The following is a 24,806-nucleotide window of genomic DNA, read 5'->3' on the forward strand; positions in this document are numbered from 1 at the left end:
CCGTACCACATCATGGATTTCTTTATTGCTGTGTTACCTGTTTGACACATTCCTGATCTCATCCACCTAGTGCACTAGCCATTTTGAAAAGAGCTTTGAAACAGACTTTAAAGTTCTAAGCGAATAAAAATTGCGAACAAAGAAAAGAAAAATGACAGGTGCGTTATTTAAACAGTTGTAGCAACACGTGGGGACGTGGAACGCGGTATTTTTTTGGAACCTCGCTACTCATGCTTTCAGAGACGTCCGCTGGCCAGCTCTGTTTGATTTGAATCTCTCTCTAGATAAGAAGAAGCTTCCCTTCATGGCCATGCTGAGGAATCTGCGCAACATGATCAGCGTGGGGATCAGCGAGGCTCATCACAGGAAGATCATTAAGAGACTGACCAGCAAGGTCAGTCTCTTAATGATCTTTACAATTTTTCCCTATGCTTCACCACACCTCTGTGCTTTACAATGCTTCCCTATGCTTTACCAGACCTCTCTGTGCTTTACAATGCTTCCCTATGCTTTACCAGACCTCTCTGTGCTTTACAATGCTTCCCTATGCTTTACCAGACCTCTCTGTGCTTTACAATGCTTCCCTATGCTTTACCAGACCTCTCTGTGCTTTACAATGCTTCCCTATGCTTTACCTGACCTCTCTGTGCTTTACAATGCTTCCCTATGCTTTACCAGACCTCTCTGTGCTTTACAATGCTTCCCTATGCTTTACCAGACCTCTCTGTGCTTTGCAATGCTTCCCTATGCTTTATCAGACCTCTCTGTGCTTTACAATGCTTCCCTATGCTTTACCTGACCTCTCTGTGCTTTACAATGCTTCCCTATGCTTTACCAGACCTCTCTGTGCTTTACAATGCTTCCCTATGCTTTACCACACCGCTCTGTGCTCATTGAAGTCTTTGTGTCTCCCCCAGAAATTGGTGATTAACAGCAGGCAATTTCCTTTCCGATTCCTCTCAGCTTACAAAATCATCCAGGACTTGGAGCAGCAGCTGAAGGAAGCAGGTACGACCAGACCCAGACCCAATCTAGCAACCTATCTTTTGCTTCATAAAGTTGAATGAATCCTTCTGCATGCATTCGACTGTATGAATCAGCAGGACTCATTCGACTCTATTTTCTTTACATATTTCACGGCTAAATCTACGCTATTCAGATTATTAACTTTGACAGTGACTAAAATAATTATTCAGAATACCCATGCTTGTAGCAGAGAGAGAAATACTTGCATTACAGCTGAAACTGCCTTCAGAGAACGCAAACAAACTGGAGAGCCAGTAGGGTCTGTTTTGCACTGAAGTTCGTTTCGGTGGATGCAGTAAAGAGTCGAGTGCTGGGGTGTCTTGTGTGTCCTGCAGAGAAGCAGAGACTGAGCTCCTCGAAGCTGTTGAAGGAAGTTCTGGAGAAGCTTCCTAGGAGGAAGCCCCTCAGTCGATTGAGCTGGGACTCGACTGGTCGCAAGAGGCTGAGGAGGACCCTGATTGTGCCCTTCATCTATCGGCAAGTCAAGAACAGGAAGATCCAGCAGCTGAAAGCAGGGTAGGAGCAGAACCACCTTCCATCACCTCTCATCAGAGCAGGGCTGATCATAAACTCTTTCCTGTGTCTTCTCTCTCCTGCCAGCCACCTGAAATTTGACAAGGAGCTGTTGAATCGATACCAGTGTGCCCTGGAGACCTCCATCCAGCTGTCCTGCCGTTACAACGTGCCCCCCCTGCCTGGACGCACCCTGCTGCTCTGCAGTGCAGGCTTTGAGATGCAGGGCGTTTGTCAGGGGGCCAAGGGGCTGTACTGCCCATCGGGCTCGGAGCCGGGGGGAAAGCCGGGCACCACGGTAACCACAAGACAACCAGACGCTTACTCATTGTCTTCATTGCCATTATCATTAGCATGTTTAGCCCACAGGGCCAGCACAGGTACATCTCAATAGTGCAGCACTAATGGGCAGCAGTGTGGAGTAGTGGTCAGGGCTCTGGACTCTTGACCGGAGGGTCGTGGGTTCAGTCCCCGATTGGGGACACTGCTGCTGTACCCTTGAGCAAGGTACTTTACCTAGATTGCTCCAGTAAAAACCCAACTGTATAAATGGGTAATTCTATGTAAAAATAATGTGTAAAAAATAATGTAATTGTAAGTTGCCTTGGATAAGGGCGTCTGCTATGAAAATTATAATAATAATGCAAAGACAGACCTGAGTAAACTAGACTCAACAATAAAATAGCGTATTTCTTTGAATTTAAGAGGCACTTCTTAAACCGTTTCTGTCTTTTCAAAAGTGGCCTTCGAAAAGACCAACCAAACTGCCCGATCCCGAATCGTCCATGAGATCCAGGCAGCCATTTTCAAAGAAGCGTGTTTAGCTTCCTGAGGAATTCAAAGAGAAGCTTTTACAGTTTTAGTTTCTAACAAACAGGACCAGCTTGGACAGATCGGAAGTGCTGATCAGACCCCTGTGTGTTCTCAACACACCAAGCAATACCACAGTTCACAAATTAGGAGATAAACAGCTGTGAGTAGTCATGACTGGAAATGAGAAACGGCTCATAACTGCAATGCAGACAGCTGCAAACTGCCTCCGTATGCGCAATGGAGGTTGTGTCTTTGTAAATGCATATTTATTTGATTCGTTTTATTCCTCAGATTGAGGGTGGGCTGCATCTTAAATTCAAAGGAATCCGGTAATTCCAGATTCTTAGGTGTTCGTGCCTCCCTCTGATGATGTTGGGTCTGTCATACAACAAGTGCATTTATTAACATTGAACACTGAACACTGCTTCAAACAATCCAGCAGTGTAATGTTCCCTCCCCTGCACTCTGCTCTAGGTCCAGGAGGTGGCAGTGTTGCTGGCTCTGATGATGACGCACGTCAGTGAGCATGCTCAGCTCTACCTGTTTGACGAAGACTGCAAGGAGGTGGAGCTACAGCAGGGGGAGGTGCTTGAGAATGTGGGGCGTGTCTTAAAGCAAATTAAGGTAACTTTCTTTTTTTCTTTACCATATTAAAATCACATCAAAGTGTAAAGCATTTAAAAAAAAAAAACACAGTAAACTGTGTCTAGTATATGTCCCCTTCAGTCACTGTGTGTATAATGAAGAACATAAGAAAGTTTACAAACGAGAGGAGGCTCCATTCAGCCCATCTTGCTCGTTTGGTTGTTAGTAGCTTATTGATCCCAGAATCTCATCAAGCAGCTTCTCTATTAAATTTAATTTGCAATGTGTCTGCCCAATTCTGAATGCTGTCTAGATCATTTTGAATGACCTTTGCTGCTGCAACAGTGTTTGCCACTCCTCCTATTTTTGTGTCGTCTGCAAATTTAACAAGTTTGCTTACTATACCAGAATCTAAATCATTAATGTAGATTAGGAATAGCAAAGGACCTAATACTGATCCCTGTGGTACACCACTGGTTACCTCGCTCCATTTTGAGGTTTCTCCTCTAATCAGTACTTTCTGTTTTCTACATGTTAACCACTCCCTAATCCATGTGCATGCATTTCCTTGAATCCCCACTGCGTTCAGTTTTGAGATTTGAGATGTTAGATTTCATATCTATGAATCTATTTTATAGTGCAAACATATTTTTTTTCAAAGTTATGGCAGAGAAACTTCTCTAACCCTTATGAGTTCACACAAACAGTTTTTTAAACTGTTCTAAACATGACAAATGACAGGGGCTCCAGTTTTTGTGAAATATTCTTTGTCTCCCAGCAGGATTTGGACTCACGAAGCCCAGCAGATCCCCTCTTATCCCTGTCTCAGCTCTTCTTCAATCTCACAGCTCAGAGGATTAAGGTATCTCTTAGTACTCCTGCTGATGTTTTTGAACTGACAGACACTCGGTCAAGACCCGCCCACCTGCTGACTGAGCAGGCAGCAAGTCTCAATCGAGCGCCCGTCTGTAAAACAATAATTCAATCAAACAAATCAACTCCACAACGATACAAATTATAGCAACACTAATTTAAAAGGCATCCAAATATATTAAACTTGGTCAAAAATTGCAAGATGCTGACCTTGTCTTTATGCAGTAGTAATTATACAGTGCTTTTTAATTTGTTTTGGTTTCAGGTGGACACTGTGGTGGTTCTAGGGAGCAGTGCGGTCAGCGATGAGTTCAGATTCTCGTTGCAGAGGTACCAAAGGGAGGTGAACCCTCACATGCTGCTGGTCAAGGTCCTGCTGGACAGCAGGTGAGAGGGGAGAGGTGAAAGAGAGTGAGGGAGTAGGGGGAGCGAGAGGGTGAGAGAGTGAGAAATAGGCTGTAAAATATCATATCATAGTTTAGCTTCAAAAGCAGTGCAGTTTAAAGGTAAGTGTTACCCAAGTAAATTCCCCCAGACATGTACAGAACTCTCTACAGCCACCTAGCTTGGTTCTAAGTTTGCGTTTCTCCGTGTTGTCGCAGCACAGAACACAGAACAACATGTCTTTGCTACTAGAACATTCTTTTTCACTTTCAGGGACAGCAAACCCAGTCCGTCAGTGGATCTGAACTGTGTGGAGTTACATGGGTTCAGCGAACAGATTCTGAAGTAAGTGTATTCATTTTCTTTACTTACTTTATTATTATATATTTAAAAAAATATATATCCATGTCGCACTTATTTAAATGAGTTATTTTATTTATTGATTAATTATGGTTTTGTATTTTAACATTCCTGAATAAAATACCTTCTCTGTCTCCATCTCCCTCCCTCACTCCTCTTCCTATTCCCTCTCTTCTCCTCCCTTATTCTTTTACCACCATTTCCATCTCACTAACCCCTCCCTCTTTTTCTCTCCCTCTCTCTCTCGCTCCTTCTCTCCCTCTTTTTCTCCCTCCCTCCCTCTCTCTCGCACGCCTTCCCGTCCTCTCTCAGGTTTGTTGCAGAGAGGGGCTCCTCCAGACTGTTGGATCACATCCACCACATTGATGAGCTCTACCACATCCCACCACAGGGGGGCACTACAGGCCGACGTGAAGAGGCAGCGGAGATCTGCTGTGTCCCTCCGACCCCCCGAAACAGGTACCCCCCCCCCCTGTTTCGAGAGGCATTTGGACTGACTGATCGCTGTGTTTGATTTGTCTTTGCTGTGTTATGATGCGGTGCAGTGTTGTCTCTCCTGTGCTGAGCTGTGTTGTGACGCTGTGTGTCTCAGGTGGCGCAGCGTGAGAGTTTTCGTCTCCTCCACTTTTCGAGACATGCACGGCGAGAGGGACCTGCTGGTGCGCAGCGTCTTCCCGGAGCTGCGACTGAGGGCAGCGCGACTCTGTGTCAACCTGCAAGAGGTGGACCTTCGCTGGGGCATCACTGAGGAGGAGAGCAACCGGTGAGGGGAGAGGGAGCAACAGGGGGAGAGACAGACGAGAAAGGAGAGGGGGAGGGGGAGGGGGAGGGAGAGAGGTGGACCTGCGATGGGGCATCACTGAGAGGGAGTGGTTGAGGCATCATCTATTTAATCATCTATTTGTTATTATTTAATTTCTGATGTTTAATAATCGTTTTAATTTTATGTGATTGGATTGTGCTAATGGGTCATTATGTGTGTGTATGTGTCTGCCTCTCTGTCTGGCTCTGTGTGTGTGTGTTCCTCTGTCTGTGCATGTCTGTCTGTCTGTCTGTCTGTCTGTCTGTGTCCGCAGGGCCGTGGAGCTGTGTCTCACGGAGGTGTCTCGCAGTCAGCTGTTCGTTGGGATTCTGGGAGAACGCTATGGGCTGGTCCCAGGACAGCTCGCCCTGCCCGACCTGCCTCACTTCAGATGGGTAAGGAACTGCAGCTGTAGGGAAGGAGCCATGTATTATCCGCCTGTATGAAATCCTCTGTGAAGTGTAGGGTTGCCCCCGGGAACTGGCATCTGCCGTGACACTGTAGCCAATTCAAAAACCATCAACATCTAACAAGGTAGCAAATCTTCAAATTTAATACCAGCTAAAATGTCCTGTTATAGGATTTCCACTATCTTATTAGAAATGTAGTGTTTAGCACTGATCTGTACATTCTGCTTTGAATAATGCTTTACATTGATCTGCATGTGATTAAATACATAACCTTTCCAGTAAAATATGGGTCACTTATGATATATAATGGTAATTAAACCACATATATGCATGTACGTATAAACATTGCATATTTAGTGGTAGCCATAAGTAACATTGAAAAGCCCAAACCAAATTTGAGTACATTTTGGCTAATTTTGTCTCTTTTTACAGACACACAACTTCTAAAATATTTCATTGCTAATTCTCGTTCTGTAGTGTTCTACATGTACAGATAGATTCAGAGTATACAACAGTGCCATGAGGGATAGATGTCGCTGATATACCTGTTTAAAAGGGGTCTGATTGTCCAAACTCCTAGCTCCTGATCATTTCAATAACATGCTTTGTTGAGGGTTAGTTCTAGATCCTAGGAAGGGGCGCAGGATTAGTTTCAAATCCTGACTGTATTAACCGATAGGCACTGTGATTGAAGTGTGTTTTGGAGCAGTGAATGCATTGCGAGAGCTGTCTCTCTTGCAGGTCCAGTCTGTCCCCCTGGGGCGGTCCATCACAGAACTGGAGATTCTGCAGTTCCAGAATCAGAACGGAGAGGTGACCCCAAACAGGATGTTCCTGTACCTGCGCAACCCCCAGCTTCTCCGGTAGGGGGCGCTCACGAGACGTGTTGTGCATATCACACTTGCTGTATTGCAGCACTGAAAGTAGTAAGGTTTTCCATGCCTGAATATTCCATTAAAATGAAATCTAATATCTAGCTTGAAGAGAAGCTCCTGAACTTGGATTGAAAAAAAAAATCAAAAAACATAAACAGTAATTACAAAGAACTCTGTATAATAATTGCAAACAATTAGAGATTGTGGGAGGCTGTGTGGTCCAGAGGTTAAAGAAAAGGGCTTGTAACCAGGAGGTCCCCGGTTCAAATCCCACCTCAGCCACTGACTCATTGTGTGACCCTGAGCAAGTCATTTAACCTCCTTGTGCTCCGTCTTTCGGGTGAGACGTAGTTGTAAGTGACTCTGCAGCTGATGCATAGTTCACACACCCTAGTCTCTGTAAGTCGCCTTGGATAAAGGCGTCTGCTAAATAAACAAATAATAATAACATCATGAATAGGTAAGGCAACAGTAAAAAAAAATGTGATGAATGAGCTGGCAGTGAACAGTTAAACAAAAACTAGGCCAAGGAAGATTTAGTGAACAGTGTGTTTTTTTTTGTGATATTTCAGGTCCGTGCCACAGCAGTGGGAGCCAGACTTTGCAGCCGAGTCAGAGGAGGCGAGGAAGAGGATGGCAGACCTGAAGAGTCGATTGTTGAACAGTGGGGTCCCGATCACTGAGAAGTAAAATACCCTGCCCAGCCCCCCCCCTCAACACACACAAACTGAATCGAGAGGCTGGGGTCTCCACTATAGAGGGACCAAAGATAATCCAGTGTCTATACAAACACAGTATAGAATATTTCTCCCCTAGTAAAGGCATGTGATGTGCAGTCTGATAATTGCCAGTTTGTGGCTGTGCAAAGTCTTCACAGGGTTAGGGAGGCAAAACCAGCAAGGTTGAGGCATCGCACTACAGTGACCCCTAGGGGGCGGTAGCTTGTCATCATCCTTTGTGGACCCACTGACATTCAGTTCTCCTGAGCTGCAGTGAGGGAATATAATTGAATGCACACGTACACAGACAGACACGGAGACAGACACACACACAGACACACACGCATGCAGACAGTACATTTCTAAAACAAAAACGTTTTTGTTCTCAAATCATCTTTAAATCAAGTGAATTACGACAGACAGATTCAGTGTGTTTTTCATTTCCCAGCTACCCCTGCGAGTGGGGGGGCGTGTCTGCTGGGAAGCCCTTTGTGAAGGGGCTAGAGGAGTTTGGGAAGAAAGTTCTGTCTGACCTGTGGGGGGCGCTGTTGCAGCAGTTTGCTCAGGTCAGTGCCAGCATTGCGAGGGTGTCTTCAGAACAACTTGGTATTATGTATGATCTTTGCCTGGAGGACACAAGCCACTTATTCACTTCCTAACAGGAAGAAGAGAGCTCAGATACAGGGTCGGAGGTCACCGCACAGGAAGTGTTCCAGGAATGGCATCAGCGACAGTTCTGTGGGCGGAGGAAACTCCTCGCCATGGCAACCCAGAAGCTGAATGAGCCGGGGAAAGGGGGCTTGTTCATCATCCCAGGGGGTCCGGGAGAAGGGAAGACCGTGTTCTTGGTAACCTTAAAAAAAAAAAAAAAACGTAGTTACTTTTACAGGATTTATTTGATCACTTCAGGTCTTATGCTACACTACAAATACAGATATACTCTCTCTCTCTCTCTCTCTCTCTCTCTCTCTCGCTGTCTCTCCACACAGGCCTCCCTGGTCAATGAACTGAAGTCCCCGACAGACAAAGCCAAGCCCTCCACCGATGTTACCTTCTACTTCACTGGAGCCAGCCAATCAGCAAAGAGCGCTGAGAGGTTCCTCTGTTATCTCGTCCAATCGCTGAGCCAGAGACTGGGGCAGGAGGTGGAGCTTGCTACAAGCTACAGGTAATGATGTTCTATATTGAAGTGAATATTTATTTGCTAAGCAAATTGAGATTCTTTTTCTTACAAGCCCGTTTTGGCTTGAAGTTCTTTGAACACAAGGGTTCAATGAGACTACTGAATTATTCCTTGGAAGAGTTTGTCTTAGAGAAGTGTTAGAAAATAATGATGGGTAAGCATTGCAAAGCATAGGTAAGCATTGCAAAGCACGGGTTAGGGTTTAGCATATTAAATCATAGGAAAACTGCAAAATTACTCTTTTCTTCTATCTGCTTTCATTACACCTGCTGAGCTGAAGTGGATTCCTTGGATAATGCGAGCTCCTACACACACCTGTTTAAACCAGGCTGTCACTGTGGAGTTACGGGTGTAATGCCCTGTTTGCCCTCTGCAGGGCGCTGTTGCTGCAGCTGGAGCCTCTGCTTCAGAGAGTGTGTAAAGCTGGGTCTAAACGACCGCTGGTTATCCTGGTGGACGGAGCCGACCTGCTGGAGAATGAAAGGGGACTGCCTTCCTCAGACTGGATACCACAGAGCCTCCCACAGGTAGGAGGACTGCACTGCACCTCAAAACATACACAGTCATTGCTAACAAAATGATTGCTTCCATCTTTTCTTGCCGTTCATTAGCTACAGGTATTAAACTAGGTTAAAAAACCCTTAGAGTTGTCATATCTTACTTGCAGGGAATCTGTTACAAAATTCTAAAAGGTATTGACAATGTTGACCCAAGGGACCAGAAAAAAGAAACAAGGACCAGGGGTCACAAATGGAGATTAGATAAAGGGGCATTCAGAACAGAAAATAGGAGGCACTTTTTTACACAGAGAATTGTGAGGGTCTGGAACCAACTCGCCAGTAATGTTGTTGAAGCTGACACCCTGGGATCCTTCAAGAAGCTGCTTGATGAGATTCTGGGATCAATAAGCTACTAACAACCAAACGAGCAAGATGGGCCGAATGGCCTCCTCTCGTTTGTAAACTTTCTTATGTTCTTACTTGAACTTCCTGGGTAAGTAATAGATCTTTAATTTAGGGGTGAAATCATGTAAAAAACTGAATTCAGAAACCATAGTTATATGGTGATCAACAGACTTGCTTGACCTAGAGAACCACATACCTTGTTGAAACATGGTAAGAACATGCTGTATTTCAACACCCTATTCACTCCCCCATCTCTCCAGCGAGTGACTCTGGTTCTGAGCGTCTCCTCTGATTCTGCCCTCCATCGCTCGCTAGCCAGTCGCAAAGACGCAGTCGTGTTTCCCTTAGGACCGCTTTCACTGCCGGACAAGAGGGAGATGGTGGAGCACAGCCTGGCTGCCTATGGGAAGAAGCTGAGTGACTCTGCCTTCAATAACCAGGTACTGGCGACTTTGTTTAATATTTATTAAATGTATTTATTTATGTATGTATTTAGTGTCCTTAATGTTTTAGATGCATAGGTGGGGGTGTCTTCATGAAAATATTGGAACTGCACATAGAAGCTGAACTCTACAAACAAGAGCATCTTGTGCTGGTAACTGTGCAGATGGGAGGACTCTAGTCTGGCAAGACTGACCTTAAATCCAGTCTTGCATAGAAGTTTTATTTTGCTGGTTGAAAAATAGTTTGCCTTGAATGCAAAACTTTATTTAGCTTCAGGACACTGCATGGCACACCAGGGGAGACTCGGGGGGGGGGGGGGGGGGGGGTTGATACAGCAAAGTTGCCTCAAACTAGGTCTCCTGGAACCAGGTTTCAAGCCACTGTTCCTGCAAAAATGGCTTTGTGTTAACCTCAGCTTAACAGGACCCTACACAATAAGAAACAACAACATGTGGTGTTAAGGTTTAAAAATAGTTTACCTGTAATTTGTTTATGTATTTCAAAATAGAAAACGTGACAAGGAAACTGACATTTTGGATGACCGAGCAGTACACTGTATATATAAACTCAGTTGACAAGCCGTTGTTAATCCCTGTTGGTCTCCCTGATTCCTGTTTTAGATCCGAGTGCTGCTAATGAAAAAGGGATCCCAGCATCCTCTCTACCTCAGACTGGCCTGTGAGGAGCTCCGAGCCTTTGGAGTCTTTGAGAAGGTCAGCTGACACACCACTCTCACAGCTGAACAGGTCCCCTTATCTGGGGATAGTCCTTGGAATAGCATTGTAGATGACAGGGATAGCTGAATAGTCTTCACAGGGCGGTGCTGTATAGCAGAGCTGTGAAGTCAAGGTATTGGCGTCATAAATTTGTATTGACAAGATCAGAACGTAGTTATTAATCCGAGTTGATAGCATTGGTACATTGAGATCATGCAATTTCTGTCATTTTCTAGGGAGGCACAGCGAGCGTTCTAATACAGTAATTGTTGTAATTAAAACTGTTTTAATAAAATATCTACATTAATAAAATAAATACATTAACATCAAAATAATTATGTAATAAGAAAGTTTACAAACGAGAGGAGGCCATCTTGCTCGTTTGGTTGTTAGTATCTTATTGATCCCAGAATCTCATCAAGCAGCTTCTTGAAGGATCCCAGGGTGTCGGCTTCAACAGACCCTCACAATTCTCTCAGTTGATTCCATTGTTTTGGATCAACTGAGAGCTCTGTGTAACCGGTGTGACTATGGATAACAACTGAACCGTGTATTCAGCCTATTTGATAGCTGATAGTTGAGTTTCCATAGGTCTGATTATTAGTACAGCAAATCATTTGCAAGTATTGCTGCTGTTTTGTTTTTACGCACCCAGAATGATGCTAGGAAATAGAGAAACATTTACAGGACAACTTTCAAAGCTTCTTGCTCCAATTTCTCGTGGCTACATTGCCTCTTGTTAGATTTGTACCTTTTACACTTTTACAATTACAGAAACTTTGAAAATCACCCTGTTGCTGTATTAGCTAAATTCATAGCGACCAAAAGTATTGCCGCTTAGGACCCCCAATCATCTAGCACCACCACTGTCTGTAGCTACGTGTTTGAGAATGAGTTTTTATAGATAAACCATGTTATATGTGCTTAGCGAAAAACGTGGCTGGTGACTAACACGCTCCAGGAAGTTAAACAGAATCTGAATTATTACACCCATAAACAAGAGAGCCGACTCCCAATGTTTCGGTCTTATCAGCATACCTTTGTCAAGGAAATGTGTGTTTTAAAAAAAAAAAAACAGTGGCGGTACTTACCGGTACATAGTTAATGATGTAACTAATCTTCAGGCATCATGGTGTTGAGTCTGTCCATTTAGTTTCCTTCTGCATTGTAAATGATCTAATTGTATTTCTTGTTTTTAGATAAAGGAAGTCCTGCAGTCCTTCCCCCTCACTCTCACTCAGCTGCTCCAGCATGTGCTGTCGGGTCTGGAGCAGAGCTGCGGGGCTGGGCAGATCGCCAGGGCCCTGGCCGCGCTCAGCGTCAGCAGAACAGGTGAGAAACGCAGCAGCTTCCCACACACCAGCCATGCTGTACGGTCGAGCGTGGGCTCATTCGAAGGCTGGTGCATGGGCTCGTTCGAAGGCTGGTGCATGGGCTGGTTCGAAGGCTGGTGCATGGGCTCATTCGAAGGCTGGTGCATGGGCTCATTCGAAGGCTGGTGCACGGGCTGGTTCGAAGGCTGGTGCACGGGCTCATTCGAAGGCTGGTTCAGGGGCTCATTCGAAGGCTGGTTCAGGGGCTCATTCGAAGGCTGGTTCAGGGGCTCATTCGAAGGCTGGTGCACGGGCTCATTCGAAGGCTGGTGCACGGGCTCATTCGAAGGCTGGTGCACGGGCTCATTCGAAGGCTGGTGCACGGGCTCATTCGAAGGCTGGTGCACGGGCTCATTCGAAGGCTGGTGCACGGGCTCATTCGAAGGCTGGTGCACGGGCTCATTCGAAGGCTGGTGCACGGGCTCATTCGAAGGCTGGTGCACGGGCTCATTCGAAGGCTGGTGCACGGGCTCATTCGAAGGCTGGTGCACGGGCTCATTCGAAGGCTGGTTCTTGGGCAGTTTCATGGGCTCATTCGAAGGCTGGTTCTTGGGCAGTTTCATGGGCTCATTCGAAGGCTGGTTCATGGGCTGTTTCATGGGCTGATTCGAAAGCTGGTTCATGGGCTGGTACTTGGCTACACACAGTTTTTTTGAGAAAATGCAGTCACTCCTTTGGTTTCCTGTATAAGCCTCTGCGCCTGTCTCACATTATCAGTTCAATTGCAAGATGAGCAGAATAAAAGCAAACTTGCTCACTCGTCATCGTTCTGCCACTGACACACAGACAAGTAAAATAAAGTAAAGCATTCTGACAAGATGGAGAAAGACACTTTGGAAATCCATGCATGACCTATTACATGAGTTACTAGAAGTTCAGTGTACAAATAAAACGTGCATTCCGAGTAATATTTCTTGATTAGGAAAAACAGTATTTTATGGTGTTCTGCTACATTCAGATTTAGGATGACACCACTGGCTTAGATGTTTATAAATCACTGTTTCACTACTGCATACACCAACATGCTAAACTGATACAGAACAATTTAAGTTAACATTTTGTTAACATGCTCCCATTATATAAGCGCAGAGTGAATTTGTATTTCCATTTTCAAACACAGTCTCTGCCGCTAGACTGGGGTAGAGTGTCCCCAAGTTTTCTGCTGAAATGTTTCCTTTGTTTAGGTCTGAGGGAGCGAGATCTCTACTCATTACTGAGCATGTGCAAAGGGCTGGGCACAGAACCTGTCACCTGGCAGGAAGTGATGCGATGTGCTGAGAGTTCCGAGAACAACCTAGTTCCCATGGCAACGTTCTCTTACCTGATGAGGGGTTTGCAAAGGTAAATAAAACTCATTTGAAGATCATGACGAAGACCGGTTGAAACATTTGCCGTTGAATTGTATTGTGTTTCCTCATTTAGTGCTGGTGAATGTTTTATAGTTATGGGTGAAACAAGCCAGTATCAAGGTGTGTTTGAGCAGGTAACGTAGTGCCCGCTGGTGTCTGTCTCCCTCCCTGTAGTGTGATTGGCCAGTGGGATGCACAGAACCCGGATTCTCGACTCTGCCTGACCAATAGTCAGGTGAGGTCAGCCTTCGAGCAGCAGTATCTGAAGAGGGGGCCAGTAAGACAGATCGCTCACCTCATCACAGCAGGTATGTTTCCAACAGAGCTGTGTCCAATTCTGGACACCACAGCACCAAAAGGACACAGTCCAACGAAGAGCAACCAGACCCCAGGGTTTAAAGGACTGATCTACAAAGCTGCTTTTATAACTATGTAAACTTACTTTTACTCAGCTTCCATGTATGCCCTCTTGTTCTCTGTGCTAAATTTGAAGTAGCGTCTTGGGTTAACTTTATCTAGACCATTTATGACCAATGGAAGCTGAATAAAAGTTTAGAACAAAAGAGGCACTTTTTTTTACACAGAGTTGCATAAATGCATGGAATGGATTACCAGATGAATTCATAAGATCAAAAACAGTAGCACAATAATTAGATTCTGCCCTACTAAATTAGAAAGTGGCATGTTACGAAAAGACAGCTGCTTCTTGTTCTGAAACTTTACTTAAGTCTGTGTGTCCTTGTGTCCCAGCCCTCCTGTGGAAGCTGTCTGACCCTGAGGTGAATGGATCCTTCAGACGCTGTGACCCGGACGCCCTTGTTGAGCTGCCCTTTCACCTGGTCAGTACTGTCCACCTCCCTCCTCTGTTGCACGTGTGTCATCTTTACCTTTTCCAAACAGGGAACTTAATCGATCACGATCAGTTGAGGCTCACGCAGTAAAAGCCATGTCAATCAGTAGCAGATTAATCGATGCATCTCAAATACATTTGCAGGCTACTATAGGTGCTAATTCTAGCTGTAGGTTATAATTCCTAATCAGAATGAGCAGGTTCTGTCTATATCTGTGTAGCTAGGACCAGGGAGGAAATGACCAACTTCTGTGTACCCTCAGGGACTGCAAAACTTATGTGTAAGTTTGGAAGAAAGCAGCAGTCTAGTTGTAATCATTTCAAAGTGTGGAGCCCAGTCCAATGGCGACGTTGCTTGTCTTCTGTAGGTACAAAGTGGACAGCTGGATCACTTGCATTCCCTGCTGACCAGCTATGACTTCCTCTATCTGCATGTGAAACTGGGTCTGCTTCCCCACCTCTTGGAGACCTACAACATGTACTGTGGGTATCAAACCTGCATTGCACACTACAGGAAACTGTTCACCTACTGTCATTTTCAACATACTACATGCACCCTTTTACAAAATTTTAGTGCTGGTGTGTGTTACACTTGAGTGTGTCCGTGCTTGAGAAAAAATACGAGTAAAGATTTTATATTGGGATTGTCTGACTTTTTATAAGAAGTGTACAGTTTATGCTTCATGATATATTAAAAATATAATATGTAGTTTATAAACACGATTTACAGTATGACTGATTTATTATTTATTTCTTAGCGGACACCCTTATCCAGGGCGACTTACTATTGTTACAAGTTATCACATTATTTTTACATATAATTACATTATTTTTTACACATTATTTTTACATACAATTACCAATTCATACAGTTGGGTTTTTTTACTGGAGCAATCTAGGTAAAGTACCTTGCTCAAGGGTACAGCAGCAGTGTCCCCCACCTGGGATTGAACCCACGACCCTCCGGTCAAGAGTCCAGAGCCCTAACCACTACTCCACACTGCTGCCCGTCTGAAAGTGTTATTCTTTGCTTTACCCCTCTGATCTTCGCATAACAAGGGTGTGTGTTATTCAAGGGGTGTGCGTTATGCAAGGGCTGTTAATTGACTTTGCTCAGTTGTGTGTAATGCACAGGGTTCCCATAATATTCTTAAAATGACAACAAAGTTGGCTTTGTTTCAGTTAGTATACACCTTTACAGATCTGTGTAACCATGCCAACCCCCCCGGACCTCCGTTTTATTCCAGTCTCCTCAGCTGGTCCCCATGACGATGTGGAGCTGCACCTGGGTTTCCTGCGCCGCCACGCTCATGTCCTATCCCAGAATCCTTCGCTGTTCCTGCAGCAGGCCCTGAACGAGCCCGACTCTTCGTTGCTGTGCGTCGTAGCCCAAGGGATTGTGGGTAGAGAGCTGGGGGCAGCTGGCGGGGTGCATGTAATGAGGTGGCTGAACAAACCGCAGACACCACAGAGCATTGAGAGGTGAGCAAAAACTACAAACAAAATACTTTTGTAACCTCTAGGGAGATACACTTCAAGGTACAGGAAAGACAACTAATTAGACCGTTTCAGTGTCTTATACTGAAACAAATTCAAATAAAATGGGCCTAGATATACTTATTTGTATATTACAGTGGATTAGTTCACTGCTGTGCAGTGTTGAGTGGAGTTCTCTTTCCTATACTGCTAGAGCGCTCTGCAGTGTTGAGTGGAGTTCTCTTTCCTATACTACTATAACACCAGAAAATCCGATTTACGTCCTGAAATAATTGTTTTAATAATTTAAGCCTTTTGTGTACATCCCAAAAAATAAAATCAATGTTTTGTTCTCATTTTTGTACATTGCAGTCAGACCTCTTATCATATATATTATATATATTTAACTCAAGTAGACAGCCTTTTGGCTAGTGCCTTCGTCGGTGTAACGTTCTGTGTAATGTTAGACTGATTACAGCACTTGTTTCCTTGACTTCCTTGTGATCGTTTCAGTAAGGCCATACTGATCCCAGCTCTGCCCTGCTGCGTGGCTCTCAGTCCGTCAGGGACACTGGCAGTGGTGGGCACATCGCTGGGGCAACTCCACCTGCTCAACACGGAGACCGGGCAGGTAGGCACTCGGACGCTCCGCTGGCATCACCAGGGCCTGTTTTTAAGAAGCAGGCATAGCCACGGCTTCAATTCATCTCTCTTCATTCGCTATAGCCATTACCATAAATGACAATAGTGTAGAAGACTTTGGGCTTCGCCTAAACTTCGTTTGTATGTTAGTCTCCGATTTTCAGCCATTAATATCCCGACAGTGGTAGGGGGCGGAATGATGTCTTTGTCTCGTTAAATCTTGAAATGGTCTTCCAATAGGAGTAGTATTTTAAAAGATAAAAGGGGAAACGGACTCCAAGTATTCCCCTGTGTACAATGCTCATTTTAATGTCATTTTTTTAGCAGACCTGGAGATAAAAATTGTAACTCTACTGACTTAATTTCGTAGGGTGGTTAGAATGTGATTGATTTTTGAGGCGTGTACATTTGAGTGTTTTAGAGAATGTTAAGCCAATCACATGTAAGGACGCCAGTGTTATTTTGTTCTGATTGGTTGTTTTGGAGACGGGTCTTTCAGAACACTAGGCTTACTGTATTTGCTGTTAATATACAGTAGTTCATTTTATTTAGTACCACAGAACTTTTCAAAATAACTTCAGTACTTGCATATAAACTGTTCTATCTTACGGCTTTATTTCCCCCAATTTTTTTAGTTTTCTTTGAACAATTCAACCAGTTACTTTACTATACTAGTAATAATGTTAAAAACAGAACATATTCCCTTAAAAGCAACCCATTTAAATGTAGGGCCTCTGTATGCTCTGGTCATTACCCAAAGTGAAACTTTCTCATTAGCATCCTATAGAAAACAAACTTCATTTCCATTTTTCTGTGGCTTATTCTCAGTTGCATCTGAAGTCTAGTTGAAAAGACAGCGTTGACAGACAGGCGCTGTGTTTTGACCTGTGTGTGTGTGTGTGTGTGACAGGAAGTGAGGTCACTGGTGAGCAGCTGCGACGGTATCTCTGGCTGTGTCTTCCTGGGAGAGGTGACAGTCTGCTCCACTTCTTTTGATGGGATGATAGAGGTGTGGGACACGAGCAATGGCTGCAGGTACGAAGGGATTGTGGAACCAGTTGCTTATGAGGTCCTGAATTAATTAGCATCCCGTTACTTACTGGAATCATTGACCCTGGATCTTCCGAGGGGCTTTTTCTTGTAAATTATGGGATGCTCTGCCTTCTTCTGTCAGGGAAGCTGGGACTGATTGAAAATGTATTTTTACAAAATTAAAAAAAAAACGTCCTTTTTCAAATTCCAGTTTTAGTATATGTTAGTTTTAGACTTTTTTTAAATTGTTCTGTTTCTACGAACTAGCTCTTTTTTTACAATTAAAACCACTGCTCTTTTTTAATTTCTGTTTTTATCAATTTCGGTATTAGACTGTTATTAATTTTAATGGTTTAATTGTTCCTTTTATCTACTGTGTAATTACACAGTAACGAGACAGTTAATGTACAATGTTACTTGGACTTCAGGGAGGGCTGAGTCCTGTTTCAGGTATTTCCAAACCAATTATCTAAGAACCCATCCTTGCTTGTCTCTTGCTTTCCTCACCCCAGAATTCTTCAGATCGAAGGACATCGCGATCGCATCACAGGATGTGACCTCGACACTGACAGGAAGCACCTTGCTACGGTCTCGCTAGACGCTGAGCTGAAGGTAAGAGAGGACCCAGAGAGCCGTTCTTTATTCATTTATTCATTAAGAACAAAACGTAAGTTTGGGAACAAGAAAAGGCCATTCAGCTCACCAAGTCTCGCCCCTTGTTAGCATGCCATGTAGTCTTCTGTTAAAATGTTCCCAGTGTTTTAGATCCTCCTAGTTCACCTGGTAGGCTATTCCATGTATTTCTAACTCGCTGTGTGAAAGCCACTCTTTTGTGGGTTGGTGGTGCACAGATATTGAGCTTGTCTGGAGAAATAATGATTCCCCCTCATTCGTTTCTTCTTTCTAGGTGTGGGCAGTAGCCAAGGGCAGCCTGGTGCTCACTCTGCCTCACCCCTACCCCCTGAACTGTGTGACCTTTCACCCCGAGGGTCAGCTGATAGCCACCGGAAGCTGGGATAGGTCCATCAGGATATGGAATTGGTTAAGTGCTCAGATCGTGTCAGTGAGTTCAAATCATGTGTTGTATATACTTTATGGATAAGAACGATGTCAAATAAGAGCAATTACCAAAAAACCGTGAATATGGATACCTGGATACAGTGTGATGTTTAGAAGAAAATAAAAATGTTGTGTCTCCTGTCACACATTCCCAAGTAAAAGTTGAAAAAAGCCATTCCTAGTTGATTTACCTGCAGTGTGTGGATACAAATATAACACAAGAAAAAACGAACTGCCACACCTTTTAGTTTTGCGTGTGTAGCTAGATGGTGTGTAGCAATTCCTAGATGGTGCTACTTCACCTGGTAAATGTTCCATGATACTGGCTGCTTTCACCCTCACTCTCCTAACCCTGTGCCCCTGCCTCTCAGACAAAACCAGCCTCTCTCTTTTAGATACTAACCCCTCTAGCTCTGTCTCTTTTAGAACTTCTAACCCTGTATCTCTCTCCCTGTCTTTTAGACATTAACCCTCTCTTTCTCTCCCTCCCTATCTCTCGGTCTACCTCTTTGAAACACTAACCCTGTCTGTTTCTTTCTCTCGCTCGCTCTCAGACTCTCTCTGGTCACTCTGCCTCAGTCCACAGTCTCTGTTTTGCCCCATCCGGAGTCTCGCTGGCCTCAGGTTCTCTGGACGGAGAGGTCAAGCTGTGGTCAGTGCCGGCCACAGTGTGTGTGGACAGCTTCCGTGCGCACCAGGGCTCCACCACGGCACTGCGCTTCATCCAGCAGGGGGCGCTGCTGCTCAGCGCTGGTGGTGACAGCATGGTGAGATACTTTCAAACTTCGTCTCCAGAATTCAGGACGCTGTGTATCGTTATAACCAAGCTTGATCCTTCTCAGCATTTATATTAAGTTATAACAAAACTACTGGTCTGGCAGTGTAAGTAGACTTTATTGTATTGTATTCTGTTCCAATATATTGTGTGTATTACCCCGGTTCTCTCTGTTACCAGGTGAAACTCTGGTCTGGCAGTCTGGGTCAGTTGACTAGGCAGCTGGGCCCCGCTAACTCTGCTGCTCTGTGTGTGGCGCTCAGCGGAAGCTATGTAGCCATCGGTTACCATAGCAACGGCATCCGCATCTACCACGCCCTCTCGGGTGAGTCAAAAAACAGTTGGTTTTCTAAATTTAATTATTATTATTATTATTATTAGCAGACGCCCTTATCCAGAGCGACTTACAATTGTTACAAAATATCACATTATTGTTACATACAATTACATTATTTTTTACATAAAATTACCCATTTATAGAGTTGGGTTTTTACTGGAACAATCTAGGTAAAGTACCTTGCTCAAGGGTACAGCAGCAGTGTCCCCCACCTGGGATTGAACCCACGACCCTCCAGTCAAGAGTCCAGAGCCCTAACCACTACTCCACACTGCTGCCCTGCGTGGAGTAATAATTCTTAATTATCCATGAAGTTTTATTTTCAACAGGCAGAGCTGCAGTGGATTATATACAAACATATTTCATGTACACGATGAAATGGAGATATTGGACAGTGCATTTTATTGATTCTGATAGAGAGAGAAATGATACCAGTTCAATACTGGAGCAACAGACACCCAGAATTACTCTGTATGATATTAAACATTATTTGAAAAGGTGAAATAAATCAATGAAATGACTTTGGAAGCTACTTACTCTTCCTCCACATCATCTCCATTCCCAGGTGAGCTGTGCTGGCACAGCGAGGACCCCAAGGTGTCTGTGTGGTGCCTGAGCTGGCTACACCAGGGCACGGTGCTGGTGTCAGGCAGTAACGACCGGCTACTAAGAGTGTGGAGGAGAGAGGAAGGGGAAGAGAAAGGTGAAGGGTGGAGGATGAGCTGTCAACACCTTCTCAAACACCACAGTGCGCCTGTCCTCGCCCTGGCATGCTCCCAGAAACTGCTGGCTTCCTCTTCAGGTAACTAGGGTTGAAACATTCATTTTCAGAAACATTCATTTTCAAATGAGGCACTGCGTTTTCCATCCAGCTGAAGGAGGATTTGCAGTCCGAGACGTCCTGATAAAATTTTTTCGCAATTATTCACATTTTTTTGTACCTACATTTTGATTTTATATATATAGCAGGGTCCCCTGACCCTGGCAGGTTCATCCATGCTGTGGAAGCTTGAGTAACATACTCGGCCAAAGTTCCTTTCTATATAAGCCTTCAGCATCATGGTATCTAGTCTATTTAGCCATTTATTTTCTTTTATTCTTCTATATTGTGCAGTATCTAATTCATTTTTTTTTTCTAAAACCATAAAATTTAGGTCATCCATGGTGTGTGTTCTTATATAGTGCTGAACTAATATATATATATATATATATATATATATATATATATATATATATAATCTATTTATATATCTATCTCTATCTATCTATCTTTCTGTCTATCTCTCTGTCTCTCTCTCTCTCTCTCTCTCTCTCTCTCTCTCTCTCTCTCTCTCTCTCTCTCTCTCTCTCTCTCTCTCTATATATATATATATATATATATATATATATATATATATATATCTCTATCTATCTATATATATATATATATCTATATATCTGTAAACACATAAACACAGTGCAGTAAACTTGTTATTTTTCAAGTGGCTTTTGTCCCAAAATGTCATGAAATAAAATAATTTTTAGAAGAAACTGAATTGAGCAGATTAATGTTTCGGCCAGTGCCTTCATCCGTGTTATTATTGAGGTGAAACTAGAAGAAACCGAGTCAAACAGACCAGCGTTTCGTCTAGTGCCTTCATCAGTGTTCTGTCTCATCCCAGATGACTTCTCTGTGGTGCTGTGGTCAGTGGAGGAGCTTAGCGGTCACTTGAGGGACATCGCTCCAGTCGCCGTACTGAGAGGTCACACCTCAGGGGTCACCTGCCTCTCTTTCAGCCCAGATGGAGGAGAGCTCCTGAGCGGGAGCAAGGATCGGGTGAGCCCCCTAATTAAAACACACCCTAATTGTGAGGGTGACCTTATCAGCAGGGATCTATCTAATTCACAAAAAATGTTTAACAAATGACAGCACTCTGTTTTAGTAAAGAAGCACCAATATTTTTAGGCTTTTGTAGTGCTCTGCAATATTATCTACTTAGGTTTATTTCATGTTTAAACAGGTCAGCAAAAATGTCAGCGAAATCTTAATTTTATTCCATAACCTACCCAGGAAAAATATGTTTCAAAAAGTTCTCCATGTTTCAAGTAGACCCCTACTTATTAATGTTTATACCCCAGCATCACTGTCGCAGCAATTAAAGATAGATTCTCCAATTATTATTGCACTTTTTTATTTAGGAGTTGATTGATAAGTGGCAGTTTAAAACCAGACCCCAAAGCCCTGGAAACACAAAACTACTTTGTGGCTTGGAACTTGGTTTCAGGAGACTAGGTTTCAGGCCACTGCATGGCACACCATGGGAGATACAGCAAAGTTGCCTCAAATTAGGTCTCCTGGAACCAAGTTTCAAGCTGCTCTTCCTGAAAAAGTTTGAAATCTGGATGTCATTTTGACCTGCTGATTTTGCACCAACCTGTGTTCAAACAAGCTCTAGTAAGTAGGACAGAGTTGCACCTATGAGAGCATGCGAAGCAATAGCATAGGATATTTTTGCTTGCAAGCCTTCCACAAACAGTATCCAATGGACTAGCATTGCATTCATGTTTTATAATTAACATAAGGTTGATTAAGACCAGACTCTCCCCATAGTGTTCATTAATGGAATACTGTTTCCAAACAGTGTTTGGTATTATGGGATGTGCAGAGCTGCCCCCCCACTCTCTCACGGACCTTCATGCACTGCCACAAGGACTGGATCACAGGCTGTGACTGGAACTGCGGTCTGCTGGTGAGTGTAGGATTCATTCACTTCTGTATTCAAAGCTGTTTAATTATGGAGTGCTGTGCTAACACAGAATCAACAACAGATGACCCTTGTTAAAAGTGAATGAGAAGGCTTCTGAGTAAACAGAGCTTTTGGAGATTTATTTCAATAAGATTTTATAATATTTAAGGATGATTTGGGTAATTAGTAGAGGAATGCAGATTTTCAAAGTAATTTCATTGAACATGTTTTAGGTCATTATTAAGGGTATATTGATTTCCAGCACAATAAGGGAACATTTCACGCGTCTGCTGGTATTTTTACATGTATTTATGTTTTTATTTTTGTTTGATAATTCACTGATGGCCAAAATAGAATGTCTTTTAAAAGGTGGACATAAAAAAAACAAAATATTCTACAGTTTAGTATTTACTGCTTTTTAGGTAAGCATTTAAATATTTAGAAACGTTTGATGTATAAAAACTCTAGAGAAAATGATCCATTTTGAATGTGACAATTTTTCTGCTTTTAAAATATATATATATATATATATATATATATATATATATATATATATATATATATATATACATCAAAACTCTTTAAAAAAACGGCACGTTGTATATTAAAGAATGTCTCTACAAAGTCATAAAATAGTTCTGTTGAAGAACTATGTGTGTAGAAACGTGTTTTTATTTTATTTTGAATCAGAATCCTTTTAAGCAAATAAAAGATAAGAACTCCAGTGGTCATGTCTTATAGGAGAGTGTAGATCTAGAGCTGCTTTTGTTATATTCAGTTTGGGATTTTCCTCGTCTGCGTGCAGGTGAGCTGCTCCAATGACTGTCGAGTCCGTGTGTGGGACCCCAGCTCTGGAGAGTGTGTGAGAGAGCTCCTGGGACACAGCACTGCAGTGAGCTCTGTCTCCAGTATTGTAAGATCCAGCTCCTTCACTCCAATACCTAACCAAATGTACTTACAAACAACCCTGATCTAGGATAACCAATGGAGAACTTTCTGTGGTTTATATGGCAACGTTACCTTATCATCTCTACTTATGTCAGTTTCAGCAAACTGGTTTAGCATTACCAGCACATTTTCTGTAATATGATTACAATACATTTTTACTCTACCATCTTACCTAGACCTATACAGGTCTGCAGCGTTGAAAGTGTTGAATATGTTTGCCAGTGAATTGCTTGGGGACAGAAGTGGTGTACAGTTCTGAGGCCTGGGTGTGTTTTGTGCAGTCTGAGGCCTGGGTGTGTATTCTGTCCCCTGCAGGGGGAGTATGTGATGTCAGTGGGAGGGGACGGAGAGATGCGAGTATGGAAGCTGTCTGGAGCTGAAATCACCCGGATCCCAGCCCACTCCAGCAAAATAAACCACTGTGGGATGATCTCCTTCACCAGCAATAAGGGTATGTCCGAGTGCCCGTTCCCACTGTCCACTCTGTCTCGCGCCAGCACAGATTTTAATATCAATCTCAAGGTGTGACAGTGGCACATTCATTCATTATCTAGGTCAACATGTATTTCCAAATGAAGACCTGGTATTTTATTGAACACTGTTAAAGACATCTTGTCTTGAACCTGTCTGAAACGGGGGGAGGAGTGCGATCACTGGAACAGCAGAGAATGGGTTTGAGCTTCGTTAGGATTTTTCGTTTTTGTGTTTGCAGAGGTCAGGCAGGACGAGCTGCTGGTTGCCACGGCGAGTGATGATGGAACCGTGAAGCTCTGGCACCGTCTTGTGGTAAGAATACTTGTGCAGAGGTTACGTGATTGTGATTTTGAACCTTTCGCTTGTATTTGGTGTCCCTCGGTTTTGGAACCTCTTAATTGGTTTGCTGAGTGTCTAACCCAGTCTCCTTGACTCAGGTGCAGCAGGTCAGTACCCTGAATGGCCACAGTGAGGCAGTGTGTGCCGTGGCCCATCAGGAAGCAATGCCATTCTTCCTCACTGTGTCAGAAGATCATTCCTTGAGAATATGGAGTCCTCCTGAAGATACAAGTGAGGCTGGTCTAAGCGTTTGCACAAATCTATTCAAAATGCAATAATCCTTCAAGTATTATCATGGCTTTTTTTTTTGTGAGCCTCAATTAAACATTCATTTAATTGGCTTGTTGGTCCAGTGGTTAAAGAAAGGGGCTGGTCACCAGGAGGTTCCAAGTTCAATCCCAGCTTAGCCGCCACTGACTCACTGTGTGTGACCCTGAGCAAGTACCTTAACCTCCTTGTGCTCCGTCCTTCGGATGAGACGTAAAACCAAGGTCCTATTTTAAATGACTCTGCAGCAGCTGCATAGTTCACCCCCTAGTCTCTGTAAGTCGCTTTGGATAAAAGCGTCTGCTAAATGACTTATTTAAAGGGCAGCAGTGTGGAGTAGTGGTTAGGGCTCTGGACTCTTGACCGGAGGGTCGTGGGTTCAATCCCAGGTGCAGGACACTGCTGCTGTACCCTTGAGCAAGGTACTTTACCTAGATTGCTCCAGTAAAAACCCAACTGTATAAATGGGTAAATGTTTGTAAAAAAAATAAATAATAATAATGTGTTAAAAATAATGTAATTGTATGTAAAAATAATGTGGTATCTTGTAA

The 24,806-nt window shown here is 43.6% G+C and overlaps 1 protein-coding gene across 3 annotated transcripts in view; it reads left to right on the top strand.

The window, feature by feature from the left end:
* The window catches only part of tep1 (telomerase-associated protein 1), a 38,685-nt gene that overhangs the window by 6,412 nt on the left and 7,467 nt on the right, over positions 1-24,806 (top strand). For 2 of the 3 annotated variants that reach the window (XM_033997898.3, XM_033997900.3), the window contains 38 exons: positions 285-394; positions 918-1,008; positions 1,362-1,542; positions 1,627-1,837; positions 2,827-2,976; positions 3,716-3,799; positions 4,076-4,197; positions 4,468-4,539; positions 4,867-5,013; positions 5,147-5,317; positions 5,631-5,751; positions 6,508-6,629; positions 7,214-7,327; positions 7,809-7,926; positions 8,023-8,208; positions 8,350-8,528; positions 8,920-9,070; positions 9,709-9,888; positions 10,513-10,605; positions 11,808-11,940; positions 13,166-13,322; positions 13,505-13,638; positions 14,081-14,169; positions 14,549-14,663; positions 15,428-15,662; positions 16,170-16,287; positions 17,209-17,333; positions 17,843-17,942; positions 18,238-18,393; positions 18,944-19,156; positions 19,345-19,489; positions 20,067-20,303; positions 21,163-21,317; positions 22,123-22,230; positions 23,033-23,140; positions 23,491-23,626; positions 23,888-23,961; positions 24,087-24,219. In XM_033997898.3, coding sequence (XP_033853789.3) covers positions 285-394; positions 918-1,008; positions 1,362-1,542; positions 1,627-1,837; positions 2,827-2,976; positions 3,716-3,799; positions 4,076-4,197; positions 4,468-4,539; positions 4,867-5,013; positions 5,147-5,317; positions 5,631-5,751; positions 6,508-6,629; positions 7,214-7,327; positions 7,809-7,926; positions 8,023-8,208; positions 8,350-8,528; positions 8,920-9,070; positions 9,709-9,888; positions 10,513-10,605; positions 11,808-11,940; positions 13,166-13,322; positions 13,505-13,638; positions 14,081-14,169; positions 14,549-14,663; positions 15,428-15,662; positions 16,170-16,287; positions 17,209-17,333; positions 17,843-17,942; positions 18,238-18,393; positions 18,944-19,156; positions 19,345-19,489; positions 20,067-20,303; positions 21,163-21,317; positions 22,123-22,230; positions 23,033-23,140; positions 23,491-23,626; positions 23,888-23,961; positions 24,087-24,219 — 5,274 coding nt within the window. The remainder of the gene's footprint in view (positions 1-284; positions 395-917; positions 1,009-1,361; positions 1,543-1,626; positions 1,838-2,826; positions 2,977-3,715; positions 3,800-4,075; positions 4,198-4,467; positions 4,540-4,866; positions 5,014-5,146; positions 5,318-5,630; positions 5,752-6,507; positions 6,630-7,213; positions 7,328-7,808; positions 7,927-8,022; positions 8,209-8,349; positions 8,529-8,919; positions 9,071-9,708; positions 9,889-10,512; positions 10,606-11,807; positions 11,941-13,165; positions 13,323-13,504; positions 13,639-14,080; positions 14,170-14,548; positions 14,664-15,427; positions 15,663-16,169; positions 16,288-17,208; positions 17,334-17,842; positions 17,943-18,237; positions 18,394-18,943; positions 19,157-19,344; positions 19,490-20,066; positions 20,304-21,162; positions 21,318-22,122; positions 22,231-23,032; positions 23,141-23,490; positions 23,627-23,887; positions 23,962-24,086; positions 24,220-24,806) is intronic. The other variant, XM_033997899.3, reaches the window with a different exon arrangement.

The sequence above is a fragment of the Acipenser ruthenus genome, chromosome 44 (assembly GCF_902713425.1).
Source record: "Acipenser ruthenus chromosome 44, fAciRut3.2 maternal haplotype, whole genome shotgun sequence".
NCBI classification, from domain to species: Eukaryota; Metazoa; Chordata; class Actinopteri; order Acipenseriformes; family Acipenseridae; genus Acipenser; species Acipenser ruthenus.